At 36.3% G+C, this 16,087-nt stretch overlaps 1 protein-coding gene across 6 annotated transcripts in view; it reads right to left on the reverse strand.

The window, feature by feature from the left end:
- Positions 1 to 916: 916 nt before the first annotated feature.
- Positions 917 to 16,087, reverse strand: part of LOC127660380 (serine/threonine-protein kinase BRSK2-like) — a 184,895-nt gene continuing 169,724 nt past the window's right edge. For 5 of the 6 annotated variants that reach the window (XM_052150976.1, XM_052150746.1, XM_052150660.1 and 2 more), the window contains 3 exons: positions 13,647 to 13,827; positions 12,722 to 12,811; positions 917 to 3,089 (listed from right to left, as the gene is read on the reverse strand). In XM_052150976.1, coding sequence (XP_052006936.1) covers positions 2,887 to 3,089; positions 12,722 to 12,811; positions 13,647 to 13,827 — 474 coding nt within the window. In that variant the 3' untranslated portion in view covers positions 917 to 2,886. The remainder of the gene's footprint in view (positions 3,090 to 12,721; positions 12,812 to 13,646; positions 13,828 to 16,087) is intronic. The other variant, XM_052150825.1, reaches the window with a different exon arrangement.

Below are 16,087 nucleotides of genomic sequence, written 5' to 3' on the forward strand. Positions count from 1 at the left end.
TGCAATATAATGTATGGATATATGTGTGTGCATGTCGGCTAAGAGTCAGCTAGGATTCGCCCCCTGTTGGCATGGCGTCACTCTGGCCTGATGGCATGCATTGTGGAGATCTGGTTTCCTTGTCCAGCACAGGCGTTGGTCGGTAAAGTTCAGTTTTAAAAACAAAATAAATTTCTGTGCCATAGAGGTGGTATTAAAACCACAAACAATCACTATAAAAGAAAAGAGGTAGCGTAATCCACACAGAGCACTGTATGTACCCCCACTCTTAGTGGATTGAGTTCCACACTCATACCACTAGTCGCCACGTCTGAAACATGCGTTCCTTTCTTATTCCCCCCCACAGGTGAGTGAGATAATCCGGGCTCTGCCTTCTGTGTTCATCAGTACTTTCCCTAACTACCTCCTAACAGTGTATGTATGTGAAATACAACTGTTGCAAGACTTCAGAATTAAATTTTTATGAAGGGTCCTTAACATGTAGTAGGCATGCCTTGTAGTCTTGCAGGATGCAGGCAGACACTTTTCAAATTTTTCGACATGTTTGAAAATGATCGGGAGGTTGTAAGCTGCTCAGCTCCGCTCATAATACATCTCACATGACGAGAGCCACGACCACAGAAGAAATTGATGCAAATTTGCCACAGATCATTTTCACATGCAAATGAGCTTTGCGGCAAATTGTTAATTGTTGAAAAGGTTTGCCGGAGTTTCACCAATACTGGTGAAGAGCTGGACAATTCTGGCATACAAATCACAAGCTCATTTGCATGTGAAAATAACAAGTGGCAAATCTGCAGCAAAGATGTGGATAATTTATATTTTTTTTGTAAGGGTGTGTATTGTGATTGGGAGGGAGTGAGATTTTACCTAGACAGAACATAGCAAACAAGCACACACATACATACATCCCAAAGTCAATGGATTTATTTCCGTTGCACTGAAGTTGTTCACAGTATAATTACAAGGGGATACTTTAGTGGCAATTCTATTTTTCCCACTCAGTATTAATCAAATCCGTTATACATTACAGCTTTTCTCCATTTTTCTCCCAAAGTACAAAAAAGGAAGGACAACAATGTGTATTGCTTAGATTACATCTCCAACTATTCTCCTTGCTGTGATCCATGTGTGTTATGATGTGCCCCCCCATGATAAAGGGAGGTGTGAGGTAAACAAGAAACAAAAAAATTATGCATGGTAAATAATGGCAGGAAATAATTTGTTTAAATCTGATGACAAAGGTGAAGGGGAGGAGATATTTAACATCCACGACATCATGCAAATTAAAGCCGAATGTTGGACATGCAATACGAGAGATCGAGTCAGGAGCAGCAGCAGCCTCTTGATGGTTTTCCCAAAGTTGTCTATTTACAACGTGTTTTTTTTGAGCTTGTCAACCTGTTATACACTCACAATGAGATGAGTGACAAATATCAATACTTCATTACCCCCCAAGAGCTAGTCTACATTCTTAAATTACCTGTAAATAATTTAACATATACTACAAGCTCATTTATCTGGTCAAAGCCGGGAAAGAAAGAGTGCTTCATTCACAAAAGCGGATAAGTGTTATCGTACACAAAACACAAAATCCTTCAAACAATCTGACGAGTCGCCCTGATGCAAACAACAAAATCTTCACCTCCAGGGTTTGTATATATAAATATTCCCCCAGCTGAATAAATAAAAAAAGACGACAACAACAGATAAATAAGTTACAAAAATGTGGGTAAAAGTTCTCTGAATCCTGCAGATGTTTCTCGAAAAAAACCAAACAAACATAAATACATAAAAATGTTCATCATGATAAGCTTTGAATACATTAAGCATAATTTTCATTCAAAACTAACATTTCATTAGCACTACATGAGAAAAAACAGGATGTGGCAACACAATTCATCTAAGCAATGTCACTGATAGACATTTGTTACATCAGGAATATTTTCAGTCTGTACAACAGAATAGATCATTTACTATGAACCCCCAACTTTGGATACCAGTTCACAACCAACATTAAGTTGTTCTCCCCATAATTTTTCAAATAGGATCTCCAAATATTGTACAGAAATGACATAGTCCATAAAATGTTTAAATTCTTAATTTCACAAAGAAAGACTACATTAAAAATACAATCCAACAAGAGTCCTTGAGTGCAACTCCTCAAATGCATCATGGTGTCCAGAGTTCCAACCTGTCCTTATGTAATTATATCCTGGTATGTATTTCTCTGTTTTGTGTTTTCTCATAAGAGAATGAGAGATAGAAGAAAAAAAAAGACAAGCAAAGAGATATTAAAATAAAAGGTGAAAGGTGAAAAGTGGGACAGCTTAGTGAGAATTCATTTATTGGACAATAAACATCTTTATTTTAAGGCTTCACTCCAAATCCTTGGACACAAGAAAAAAGGAATTGAGGAATGAATCGTAACAGGTCTGGTTGGCAATTGGGGTGTTTAGATGCATCACAATGAGGAGTTTCCCTCAGTTGCTTCTACTGTACTTCCTGTGTGTGCCTTCCATCAATGTGCCATACATGAATCTTGTGCAAGAGCAGGACTTGGGCTTTAACACGTTTTCTGGATAATTCCTGGTAGCAGAAATAAATAAAGGCATCATAAAACCGAACATAAAGAGACTGTGATGAACAAACAACACTGTAGAGAAATGCTTGGATTAAAAAAATATATGTGCATGTCTGTATGCGCATTTTGTAACGTGTCATGTCAGTACTTCAATATTCATATCACAATATAAAACTTTGTAGGCATGTTTGTTGCAGGTCTTTCACACTTCAACTTGATTCAACAGCACCCTTTCTGTATCATGTGTGAATTCTTGTATTTCTTTTCATTTTAAAACTAGTAATATAGTACAGCTCCTGGTTTTAAGGTTGTTCCTGTGTCCCAACTGATGGTGCCATCTTGGCTTTGTCTTGGCCAGATGGACATTTGGAGTCATTAGGTTCTGGGTCATGTCTCTTGCTGTTGGCAACATGCTTGTGCGTGCCAGGCGGATGGGACACCTGCCCGTTCTTCTCGTCTGAAAAGAGCTGTTTAATTACGTCAAAGAAGTTACTCAATGGGCTACCTGGGTGCACACACATGAGAAGAGGAGAACAAGAAAAAAGAGAGAGAGGGAGACAGAGAACAAACACATGAACAATGAGGATCACAGAAGGGGCACGGTGAGATGATGAGAGGCAGGACAAGACTCCATAAACTGGAGACAATAAACCATGAAAAATGTTGGACAGAATTTTATTTTGCTTTAAAGACATTATTGTGGTAGTGAGTATCTGTGGAAGTCTCCATTTAATCTGTGATCTGGACTGGATGGAATGGGAAAAAGATGGAGTGTTGCATTATATATATATATATATATATATATATATATATATATATATATATATATATATATATATATATATATATATATATATATATAAATAACAAAAAAAAATCTGAATTCATGATGTTCAGGCAGATGGTCAGTGACTTTTTTTCCCTTATAGGAATATTCTGGGTTTTATACAAGTTAAGCTTAATCAACAACATTTGTGGCATGATGTTGATTGCCACAAAAATTATTTCAACTCGGCCTTCCTTTTCTTTAAAAGCATGAAGAATAATGAACTTACAATGGAACTGAATGTGGCCAATATTTGAAGGGTTTAAAAGGAAGAAATGTGAAGCTTATAACTTTCCAGTTTTCTTCAGCAACATCTGGGTGGCGCCATATAGATTCTAATTGCCTGTTTTCTGGTTCTGGTCTCAAGAAGTAATGTAAAAACCACAGAAACGAGCCATTCCCTCATTATTTACACCTGGGATATCATGCGGGTGAGTATGTATTTTTATTCTTCACCAGAACACATTTTAAGAAAAATATAATAATTTCTTAGCTAAGTAGGTTCTTAGAATACAATTGAATGGAGATTACTCTTTTGAAGCTCCAAAAATCACAGACAATCAGCATAAATGTCATCCATACGACACCAGCTGTTAAATCAATGCCTTCTAATGTGACGCGATCACTTTTGTTGCGAAAAAGATAAATATTTAAGTACTTTTTTTAAACTCAAAATCATGCTTCCGTTCTGCAGCGTAATCACACTAGCATTTGAAACACACAAGAGCTGTCGTACATATGTCACAGCCGGTAGAGCAGCGCTGTTTACAAGTGAGAAGGAGGAACGAAGTAAAGTAGCTTAGTTGGTTTTGGTTTAGATCTGTATTTATCTGTTTCTTTACTCACAATGGTGTGTTTGTGAGCTCATCCTGGATGTCTCAATCGAGTGAAAAACACAAGATTACGTCTGTATCACGGCAATGCCAATACATCACATGAGAGACCGCTTGGACTCCACCCACTCCTGAAGTGTTGGATTATGTTAAAAAGTACTTAAATATTTATCTTTTTTTTGCACATATCACTTTAGAAGATTTTTGGAGCTTCAAAAGAATAATCTCCATTCAATTGCATTTTAAGTATAGGGTGGCCGGATTTCCCATTTTTCCCAGGACAGACCCGTATTCAAGCACTTTTTATAGTGTCCTGACTTATTCCAAAAAAAATTCCCCTCCTCTCGTCCATGTCTCTATCGCCTATGCGGTTTTCTCAGTCACGTGAGAATTCTAGGTAGCCAAAGATACGGCTTGTAAAACCAATAAAATCACACCTGAAGTACATGATTGGATTAAATTATCCAATCACGATCCTTTCAATAGATGTCCAGTTAGTGAACTGACTGAAGAGTCAATTTGAAAGAGCACACAGGTGAAAGTGTGGCTGGAAAAATGTCAAGGAAGCGTGCATGTACATTTAATGAGGATCTTTAAAAAGAGTTTACATATCTAAAAAAAGGAGTCATAGACTGAGCCTAGTAAAGTGAGGTGTGAGATTTGTGGAGCACACTTTTCCATCACCCATGGAGGCCGCACCGACATCGTACAGCATATTCATACAAAAAAGCATGGATGCTGGTAAAAGTAAGTGTGCCACACAAAGTATTAGGTTGCCCATGATGAAGCTGGTGACATACGAGCAGATTATTTATTTTATGCAGTGAGAAACTTTTATTCAGCATCGGTGGATGCCTCCAAAATTGGAGCCACTCATTAGAGAACATAGAAAAACTTGAGTGGGCCCTAATGAGAGACATCCTAGAGTGGAAAGACATTCAGAGCAGCCTCAAACACTTCTACTTCAGAATTCCCACTCAGTTTGATTGATGAAACCACGCTCTTTGATGAGTGGGCTTGCACGAAAAACATTGTCACTCGTCGCATCACTGAGTGGAACATGAACAAGACGGCTGTGTCTGAGATGTTTTTCGTGAGCTGGAGAGCAAGACCATCAACTTCAGAGTCTTAGCCAAGGTAGTGGAGTTTGTTTTATGGCTGCCTGGGACATCTGCATCTGTGGCGCAGCATGGGCACTGGATAAAACTCAACTCAGTGTAACAGTCATGAAGGTAATGCTATTTGTACATCTCCATTTTGGACTAGACTGCTCTGCATTTTATGATAAACTCTTGAAAGACAAGCACACACTTACAAAAATTGCTGACGAAAATGTACAAGGTGACAACAGTTACAGATGCGAATGCACCCTCTAATTCGCATTGATAGGTAAGGATACTTCAATTACATTTTTGATGGGAGGGGGCTGTCCCGTTTTCCACAAGCACAAATCTGGTCACCCTATTTATGGACCTACTGATTTAAGATAATTTTCTATTTTTCTTCAAATGTGTTCTGGTGAAGAAAAAAAGTCATATACACCTGGTATATCATGATGGTGAGTAAATAATTACAGAATTAAAATTTTTGGGTGAACTATCCCTTATTGTTATTTGGAGTAAAAAAATAATTTCAGGCTAGACTTGTGCAGTTGTTGGCAGTCATAACAACTCAAAGTAGTTAATGATGTCAACGTAACTAAACTCGGACCATCGCTTCATGTCATCTCTCAAGTGAGGCATTGTCAATAAAAACTTGTGAAGTATCGGCACTATTGAGCCACATATTTGTTGATAATTGTTACAAATGTAATACTTTAAACATCAAATTACTCGCTAAGAATACACAGCGTGAAAACAGGCGATAGAAGCACATTCATTTTGTTAACTTTTATGTTATTATGCTGTAAAGTTGTTTAAATCATAATTTTTTTTTCAGTAGTTTTAGTTTACAGCGTTTCATTGTCATGGCAACGAAGTTGTAAAATTGGCTAAAACTTTACACAGAAAAGGTAGTAAGTGATTTTATCACACTAAAATCATGTTATCATGTATATTGTTTTTGTCTTGTGGCTTAACTTATGAAACAGTGAGTATGTTTATGTTATGGACTGCCCAACCTGGTCTCAGTAAAAACATTACTATAACAACATTTTTGCCCAAAACATTTTTGGGTGCCTTCTTCACTCCAATTGTAAGTAACCCAGATGCAAGTACATGGGTACCAATATTTTTGAAGCTCCAAAAAGTACAAAAAGGCAGCATAAAAGTAATCCTTAAAACTCCAGTGGTTAAATCCATGTCTTCTGAAGCTATATGATATGCGTGTGAGAAACAGATAAATATTTAAGTCCTTTTTTACTATAAACTCTTCTCCCTGCCCAGTAGGTGGCTATTACAACAAAGAATGCGAATTGGCAAAAACTAAAGAAAAAGAATGTGAAAGTTGATTGATAGTTAAAAAGGACTTCTCAACTGTCATATCGCATCTGAAGATAGAAGTTCTTTTTGGGCCGGAATTCTCTGATGAGTGGATTTACCCCTTTTAGGATCATGGGCAGATTAGCTCTTTACCAGAAATTCCACTATTACATTTAAAAAAAAAATGTTTTTATGAAGTTGAAATAATGGACTGATGGCTTCAAAAGAAGCATTTACCAACGATAACCAACCTAAAAACATACTGTAGGTCTGTGTTTTTTATATTTGTTTTTTCCCCTTTGGCTGCAATTCTCTGATGAGTGGATTTAACCCCTTTAGGATAATGTGCAGAGTAGTTCTTTTTTCAGAGCTGTTTTGGTGGCACAAGGGGGACCTACACGATATTAGGCAGGTTGTTGTAATGTTGTGGCTGATCGGTGTATATATATATACCATTCATAAGATAAAAAAATTTCAGCCTCAGAAATAATGAATTTAGCACATATATATATATATATATATATATATATATATATATATATATATATATATATATATATATATATGTGCTAAATTCATTATTTCTGAGGCTGAAATTTTTTTATCTTATGAATGGTTTGAAATGAAGAGGTACAAATTGTTGCAGAGTCTGAATACATCTGACAGCCATCTCAAAAGGATTAGGTTCACACCTTATTTGATACCAACATAGGCATGCAAACCATCGCCCCTCTTCCAATTTCATAAATGACTGAGCAACAGTGGGCCCCAACAGCACCAGCTGTAACATGGCAACAAGACCATGGCCTCCTTTTTCTCACCCTCTGTTGAGTCCTAATCTGAATAGATTGCTTTAGTTCCAGAGCTTGTCTCTGATTCATTCAATGCAAACTAGGCTACTCTCAACATCACGATAGAAAGCCAGTTCCCTACAGGAAAGGCTGCTTTAGCACAGCCTAAGAGCTCTCAAGGATACATAACAGCTGTGGCAGCTTTGAGACACACAGGACACTTCTTCAGCATTTCTACTGTGAGATCTCACAGCCATAACAAATGTTCATCTCTGCTTGGATTTCTGCAGTGTAAACAATTATAGATACTGAAAATTATTACCCATTACAGAAGCACAGCTTTCTCTTATGGGGCATGTACTGAGCTCCAGTGAAATAGCTCTGGGCTAAACAAGGTGGATTTATGTCTCACACTATAAATTAAATCATAAAATTATGTTTGCTGCAATATCTTTAGCTAGCACATTCCCGATCTTAAACCCACCTATTTAGTGTAGATTGATGGTGACTGAATTTTACATGACATCCTTCTCATTTTATCTTATAAACTTAATAGAATGTTATCCTGTGGCATCTTATAGTCAGATTTATGTTAATGGTTGTGTTTAAAGTGGATAAAAGCTCACAGACATATAGACCTGCCACTCACGGATGTATTTTGTGTTTGACACCATTCAGAGTAAATTCTAGATTCTGTTGTGCATGAAAATCCCAGGAGATCAGCAGTAACAGAAATACTCAGATCAGCCCATCTGACACCAACAATCATGCCACAGTCCAAATCACTGAGATCTCATTTTTCCCCATTCTGATGGTTGATGTGAAAATTAACTGAAGCTCCTGAGCCGTATCTGCGTGATTTTATGCACTGCTGCCACACGATTGGCTGATTAGATAATCTCATGGATGATTGTTGGTGTCAGATGGGCTGATCTGAGTATTTCTGTTACTGCTGATCTCCTGAGATTTTCACACCCAACAGTCTCTAGAATTTAGTCTGAATGGTGCCAAACACAAAAACATCCCGTGAGTGGAAGGGATCCTAAAAGTATCGATGCTTCCTATACTGATGATGTATCAAAAATATCGATCCTCACACAAAAATATAGATTCTAAATTATTTATTTATTTTTTAACTTTTTCATAGTAGCTTAATACAAGGAACAATATTGACACCTATTCATTTAAATACATATTTATCATGAAGTCACCATATCATAGTTCTTAGCAGTGTACTCTACACCATGCCAGCAAGAAACTTAAATTCTTACACATTTTACATGAACTGTATATAAATGTAAATTAATTTTAGAGATTGGATGCATGTGTTTTTTATAAATTCATACTATGCCCACCTCTTCAGATACGTTACACAACTGCTTCTTGAGTAAATTCATGCTAAAATGACAACATATCTAAAGGTGACATTTTTATTTCTTATAATTGTGTGTTATTGTTGTTAATAAGTCATTCAAAAAATTGTTTTACTTCAGTAATATTTTAGCAGTAACCATGGTTAATTGTGTGGTAACTAGGGTTTAACTAAATACCAAGGTTAAACAAAATAGAAGTCTAAACAGTTTCTGTTTAGACTTCTACAGAAACTACAAAAAAAAAAAAAAAAAATAATGACTTATTATATATATATATATATATATATATATATATATATATATATATATATATATACATACATACACACACTGTATATATATAAGCCATTTTTATAAAAAAAAAAAGTCTAAATATGCTTTTAACTAATGTATGAAAATATATTCCTTCAGATCAACATCATTCTAACGTAATCCCACAGTATTTTCGAACAGACTTCACTGTTGCTGGTTTTTAAAACAAAAGTAGGTCACTCTGAGAAAACCAATCAATTTACAATTCTGACCCCTCCTTATACAATGATTCTACAAATGATTATTTCTATTGTAAATGTCTCAACTAAACAACATGAAATAATTGAGTTTAGAGGTAGGGGATGCAAAAATAGACGGTAAGATAAAATCTAAAACATTATCTTCAAATAATTAACAGTTTTCTTGATTTGACACATACTGAAGAGCTGGTGATAGTTTGAAGGCTTATTAAAATAATGTTTAAGTGACTCAGATGCAACTATTTCCATACGAAACAAAGCAGAATGATGCAAGAACTAAATTTGGAGGGAAAACATCATGAAGAATGTATGAAGCTTTTTCTCTCTTGTGATTTTAAACGTTCATGAATTGTCCAACCAAATGAGAGTGTACACACACACACACACACACACACACACACATACATACTTACTTACAGACATACAGTACACACATCTGTGCATTTTTCTTTCAAAGTACAAGGGGTTATGTGTATAAGTGCCACACATTGGACAGCATGTGTTTGACAAAGTGAAGTAAACTGTGGCAGAAGTGTTAAAATAGACCTCTTACCACCCCTTGACCGCTTTCCTGTCAAAGGAACATGACATATTACTCTAACATGTCTGATCAAATCAACTATTCACCCTAAAATGTTATTCTCAATGCACCCCATTGACTTTACAGTAATGAAATTAACTCAGTGATTAAACCTTCTTGCACAGATGTTTCTTACATGGTCCATCTGTTGAGAGTAAAGCATGCTGGTGCTCAGTGCTGTGCAGGTCTGCTCACGGTCAGTAAGGACTCAAGCTCACATGCCCATTCACTCAACAGCCGCATAACACACATCCGCCATGACCAGGGAGCCGTATGAGAGCAGGGGGTGAAGGGCAAAGCCAGAGGGAAGGGATGGGTGTGATTGACAGAGTGAAAGAGTGGAACATCTTTAAAGCTACAGTACATTGGTAGTGTCACGAAACTGATAACAGCTCTCCTTTCAGACAATCTTAATATAGAATATGAAGAGATGTGTGTCTCATTTCACAAATCAGGTAATAATATTAAGTCGAAATGGAATACTTTCATACTAATACTACTTTTGTAGTATGCAAAATGTAGGCTATACTGTGCACAGTATAACATTTTTTTTTTATACATGGAATGCTGTGTAGTGCCAAAATATAGTTAAATGTTCACTCAAACAGATGAGGTGTTCAAGGTTAATGCTGTATTGAGATTTAAATCAACAAAACCGAGCTCCCTAGCATAAAACATAAACATTAACTTTACAAATAGTATCATAAAGCAAATGTGAAATCAAAAACAGAAGAGGTTTTTAGGGTTAATGCTCTATCAAATTTTTAATCAACAAAACCTACTGCTATACCCTAAAACTTAAACCTTAACCTAACCAATACATAAAAAAAAGCAAATGTGAGATAAAAACGCAATTGCTGAAGTAGGTGAAGATATTCTTGAAAATTCAAGACATTCTCCATGACTTGGCAGTCCAACCATATAACTCGAAAGAACGAATGTTAAAAAATGTGGTTGATATTGCTTCCAGTTCATTCATCACACTGGACAAGTCTAGTACATTGCATTGTGGGATACAGCACAGAGCGCAGTGTGCTCAGTTTGTATAGACCATTTCAAGGACTATTCGTCGGTTTAAGGAAGTGATGTCTTTGTTCCATTAACATTTCCTGATAGTTGTTATACTCATTCAAAACAACACTGGGAGGCACTTCATTCATAGTGACTTCAACACGATTATCATTACAAAAGTTAACACAATGTCATAACATGTCATTATCAAATTTGGCCCATGTTATTCAGTTGCTTGATGCTCCCTGGATGTGTTTAGATCTCAAAAAAACAACTGCATATGGACACATGAACTGCAGCAGTGAAGCAAGATGGCTGGATACGCACAATACTAACAACTGTAGCACACATCTTATCTCTGGTAGGTGAATTAAATGTATGCCAACTAATTGTAAGTTTGAGAGGTAGAGCTCTAAATATCTCCTCTGAGCAGGTTGGTTTAGTTCATAGCTTAGAACTCTTTAACAAAGGATAAATCGCTCCCAATATAATGAATGAAGCTGCATGATTCATTTACTATTACATTTACTATACTATTATATCATATAGCAGATACTTTATAGATGACTTACAAATTAGGAAAACAAAAAAAAATAATTACTTTGTCTGCAGGTCATGCAGACAGCTTCATTGAATGGCTCCATTGATTATAATAGGAGTGATCCAATATTCCTGATCTCCGTGGAGGAAATAATTGTGAGCACCCAAACTAAAGAACAATTTAATTGCCTCTCTCGTGTAGATACTCAGTATCAACAACATGTCTGGATAATTCACTTCAGGCAAATATTTGATGTTTTTAGAAAATATGTTAACTCAGAGCCTTATTTAAAGGATTCGGTACTGAGTGCTCCCAGGCCAGTATCATTTTAATTTCTTTGTTATTGTTGACATTCTTGAAATGGTCTATACAGCACATTCTGGCAAATTAAGTAGGTCATAAATGTTTTCTATGCATACAAAAAATTGCATACTGTGCACTGCATACATAGTATTACTAAAACCTACTGCAAAATAGTATGAGTAGCATGGTAGAACTCTATTCCTTTGTGCTTTGGCAGTAAGGGTTTGGAGCTATGTTAATAACTCTGTCCAGCAGAGGGAGCTGTAACAGGCTATTTGCCATGTGCAGACACACAGTTAAGTGAGAAGACAGGCAGAGGATTTCTCTCTTTTCTCTCATTTCATCTTCTCCAGCAGGAACCACAGTCTAGCCCATCAGATTTATGCTTGTAGAACGGATAGTTTGAAGTCACACCAATTTACATGGGACACAGGATTTATTTTAAAATCAATACAAATTTGCCTTTGTATTTGTATTTCCATAACCTTTAATAAGTGTGAGTGTGCTCTAAACATGCTCTTTCAGGGGTACGTGAGTGTATGTTACTGCTAATGAGTAAATGTGTACATGTGTGACAGTGCCTTGCGATGCAGTTCTGTGCAATGTTCTCTGATAAGGTCAAATATGTATTTCCAGCACCTTTAGATTAGACATCAAATCTAGCAGTACTAGAATAGAGTTTCTTGCATCTAACCCTTTGAAGCTGAAAGATGAGAAGGCCTGGAAATGTATAACTGATTGGAAAGCAATTTGAACATGTAAAAATAATTTTAAACACTAGAAAGACTCATTTGACCTTGATGGTGTGTGCAACGATCAGTGCTCTGCAAGGGTGGGCTAGGTGCCATGCATGTTCAGGATGCTGTACAGGAGAGCAGAAAGAGAGAGGTAAAGACAGAAAGAGAGAGAGCACTGGCGGTGTGTCGGTGAAGTGACTGGTCACTCACCAGACAGCTGCTGAACACCAGGTTGGTCATGTGTACTTAACAACTGAGCCTGAATCGTCTCCACCACCCGTTTGAAGCGCCGGCTGGGACCTACCGAGGACACACACACACACACACACACACACACACACACACACACACACACACACATGTGTCTCTTTAAATGTTTCCAATGTTTTACAAAACAGTACATGTGTTTTTGAATGATGAAATTAATGCACATTTTATGCAGATATGTCCGGTATTTATTTCTAGCGGCCACCTCATAAAGTCTAATGGGATGATGTTGATTTTTGGCCCATGGCTGACTTAAGGGGATACAATCTTTAAAATGTGTGATTTAAAGAACAAAATTCAATCCCAAATTTTGTTGCTGAGAGAGAGAGGGAGAATGAAGTAGATAGGGGGGATAGGGTTTGCAGTAATGGCACCGGTAGCATGAAACATTTTGGATTGTCCTTTGAAACACAGCAGGTTCAAAATGCACAGTAAACCCGCAGAGCTGTGTGTTACATCTTCAGAGTGGTGGTGGTGTAGTGGTCTAAACCACATAACTGGTAAACTGTTAATCAGAAGGTTGCTGGTTCGATCCCTTCAAGCAAGTGTCCTTGAGCAAGGCACTTAACTCCAGGTTGCTCCGGGGGGATTGTCCCTGTAATAAGGGCTCTGTAAGTCGCTTTGGATAAAAGCATCTCCCAAATACATAAATGTAAATGTAAATATAGGTGAGAGGGGGAGTTAGGAGAGAATTGGACCACTATTGCAACAAGAGAAAAAAAATGCTCTCACCGCTAAAAGAGACAAAGTTCAACATCATCAACCAGCCTCTATTTCACCCACACACTCATGCCCCTTTGATTTTCAGCATTTCTATTGGTATGAGTTTATGACATCAAAATGGAGTCCTCACTGTCAGCAAGGTTACCTGAGAGCAGCGTGAAAGTGACAGAGTAGATGCCGTTCTCCTTAGTGGCAGCTGTACTTTCAGTGTAGGTAATGTCCACCTGGAACTTCACAGGTTTTTGGAAAACGGTGGGGCCAGCCGTGGACTTGTATTCTGCCCTGAAACTCGTCTGAGACACCACACTGTGGCTTAGGCTGGGAATCTGACAGAAAAGGAGAACAAGATTCAATAACACTGAAATGTATGGAATGATATTCCGGACATTATTCAAAAGGAATTGCAAATTGTATTTGCAATTGCGTTTTCAATTTGTGGACGCATAAAATGTGACATAATCCAAACGCAAATCGCGCATTACGGTTTGCATTTTCGTTTAAGCGAACGCACAGTGACTGCCAGATTTCAAATGGAAAAGCAAAGTCCGTTTACAACTGTGTTTCCCATATCTTACGAGTTTTGGCCCTGTCATACTTAAATAGCAATTTCAATTACCACGTCTGCTTTTTCACTTTCTCAGCGTCACGTATGTAGCCAGCCAAAACTCAAATGGAATACTAATTCCCTTAGTATTTCCATTTACGATGCCTTACACAGAAACCTGTCAATCAGGGTCAAGGGTGGGATTATGCTATGGGGCGTGTTTGTCTTGGGAAGTGACATCATTCACAGTCTATCAGGATCAATAATTAGCACTGCACTTTATTCATCTATAATCTCACACTGGACTGTCAACATATTCTCCTCAATATACTACTTCATATATATATATATATATATATATATATATATATATATATATATATATATATATATATATATATATTTCATATACTCCTACTTATTGTATTGTATATTGTGTGTATTGTTTACTATACATTGTATATTATATTGTGTTGTGTAAGTATGTGTACATTTGATTTGTAAATTGTGTTGTGTAAGTATGTTGTTTACTGTAATTGGTATATGTCTCGTCACTGTCATGACTGCTATGTTGCTCAGAACTGCACACAAGAATTTCACCTACTGTTGCACTTGTGTACATGGTAGTGTGATAATAAAGTGATTTGATTTGATTTGATAAACCGGCGTCTGTTCAGGGCATCACCTCTTGACCGTCGACTGTGAGTGACGTCACTTCCCAAGACAAACACGCCCCATAGCATAATCCCACCCTTGACCCTGATTGACAGGTTTCTGTGTAAGGCATCGGAAATGGAAATGCTAGGGAATTAGTATTCCATTTGAGTATTAGAAAATCAGTTATTTTGAATTCTTATAATAAAGGTGGCTTAAATTTCATTGATTTTGATTCTCTTAACAATACCTTAAAAATTAATTGGCTTAAACGTTTCCTTCACAATCAATCTTCTATTTGGAGTATAATCTCAAGATATATTTTTTCTCAATTAGGAGGTATACATTTTCTTTTAATGTGCAATTATTCAATTAGTAAACTTCCTGTCAAACTTTCCAATTATCATCAGCAGATGCTTATGGCTTGGAAACTTATTTACAAGCATAATTTCTCGCCACACAATTTTTTAATTTGGAACAACTGTAATATTCTTCATAAGAGGAAATCTTTATTTCTTGAAAACTGGTTCAATAATGGGGTGATATTAGTAAACCAGCTATTTGATAGTGAAGGTAATTTATTTAATTATTCCGATTTTGTTTCAGGATACCAATTCCCAGTATCTAGTAAAGAATTTAATATAGTTTTCAAGGCCATCTCTTTGGAAATCTGTATGCTGTTTAGAAACAATAATAGTGCTACAGTGACTTCTGTTTCTTCCCCTAGCCCTGAATCTACTGTGGTTGGTTCTATTTGTTTTTCAATACATAAATCCAATTATAAAATTAGGTCATTATTTTTGGACCCTGTTACTTCAATTCCTTCCTCCATTTCTTATTGGAATAGCCTTTTTGATGATATTAAATGGTCATATGTTTGGTCACTTCCTCAGAAATTGTTTCTAACTAATAAAGTTAAAGAAATATCCTATAAAATTATTCATAGATTTTATCCAGTTAAATACTTTTTTAAAGAAATTTAGAAATGATATTGATACTTCCTGCTCTTTTTGTGAAGCCTCCTCTGAAACCGTTGATCATTTGTTTTGGGAATGTCTTTTTACTCTGTCTTTCTGGAACAATATTGATGCTCTGATTGTCCAAAAGGTTTTATGTAACTTTTCTTTATCATATAGACACATTCTTTTTGGATTTTATGTTAAAGACAAGAATCTAATTAATGCATGTTTTTGTATAAACCTTCTTTTATATATTGGAAAGTTTCATATCCATAAATGTAAATATATGAAAAGTAAACCCCACTTTAGCTTTTTCAAAGAAGAACTGAAGATGTATTTAAATACAATTTCAACTTCTGTTAACAAGAAAGCAATGAAAACATCCAGAATTAGTGCCATGTTTAATATTCTCTCTTAATGTTTTTTTTC

This window comes from Xyrauchen texanus, chromosome 1 (genome assembly GCF_025860055.1).
Source record: "Xyrauchen texanus isolate HMW12.3.18 chromosome 1, RBS_HiC_50CHRs, whole genome shotgun sequence".
Taxonomy (NCBI): domain Eukaryota; kingdom Metazoa; phylum Chordata; class Actinopteri; order Cypriniformes; family Catostomidae; genus Xyrauchen; species Xyrauchen texanus.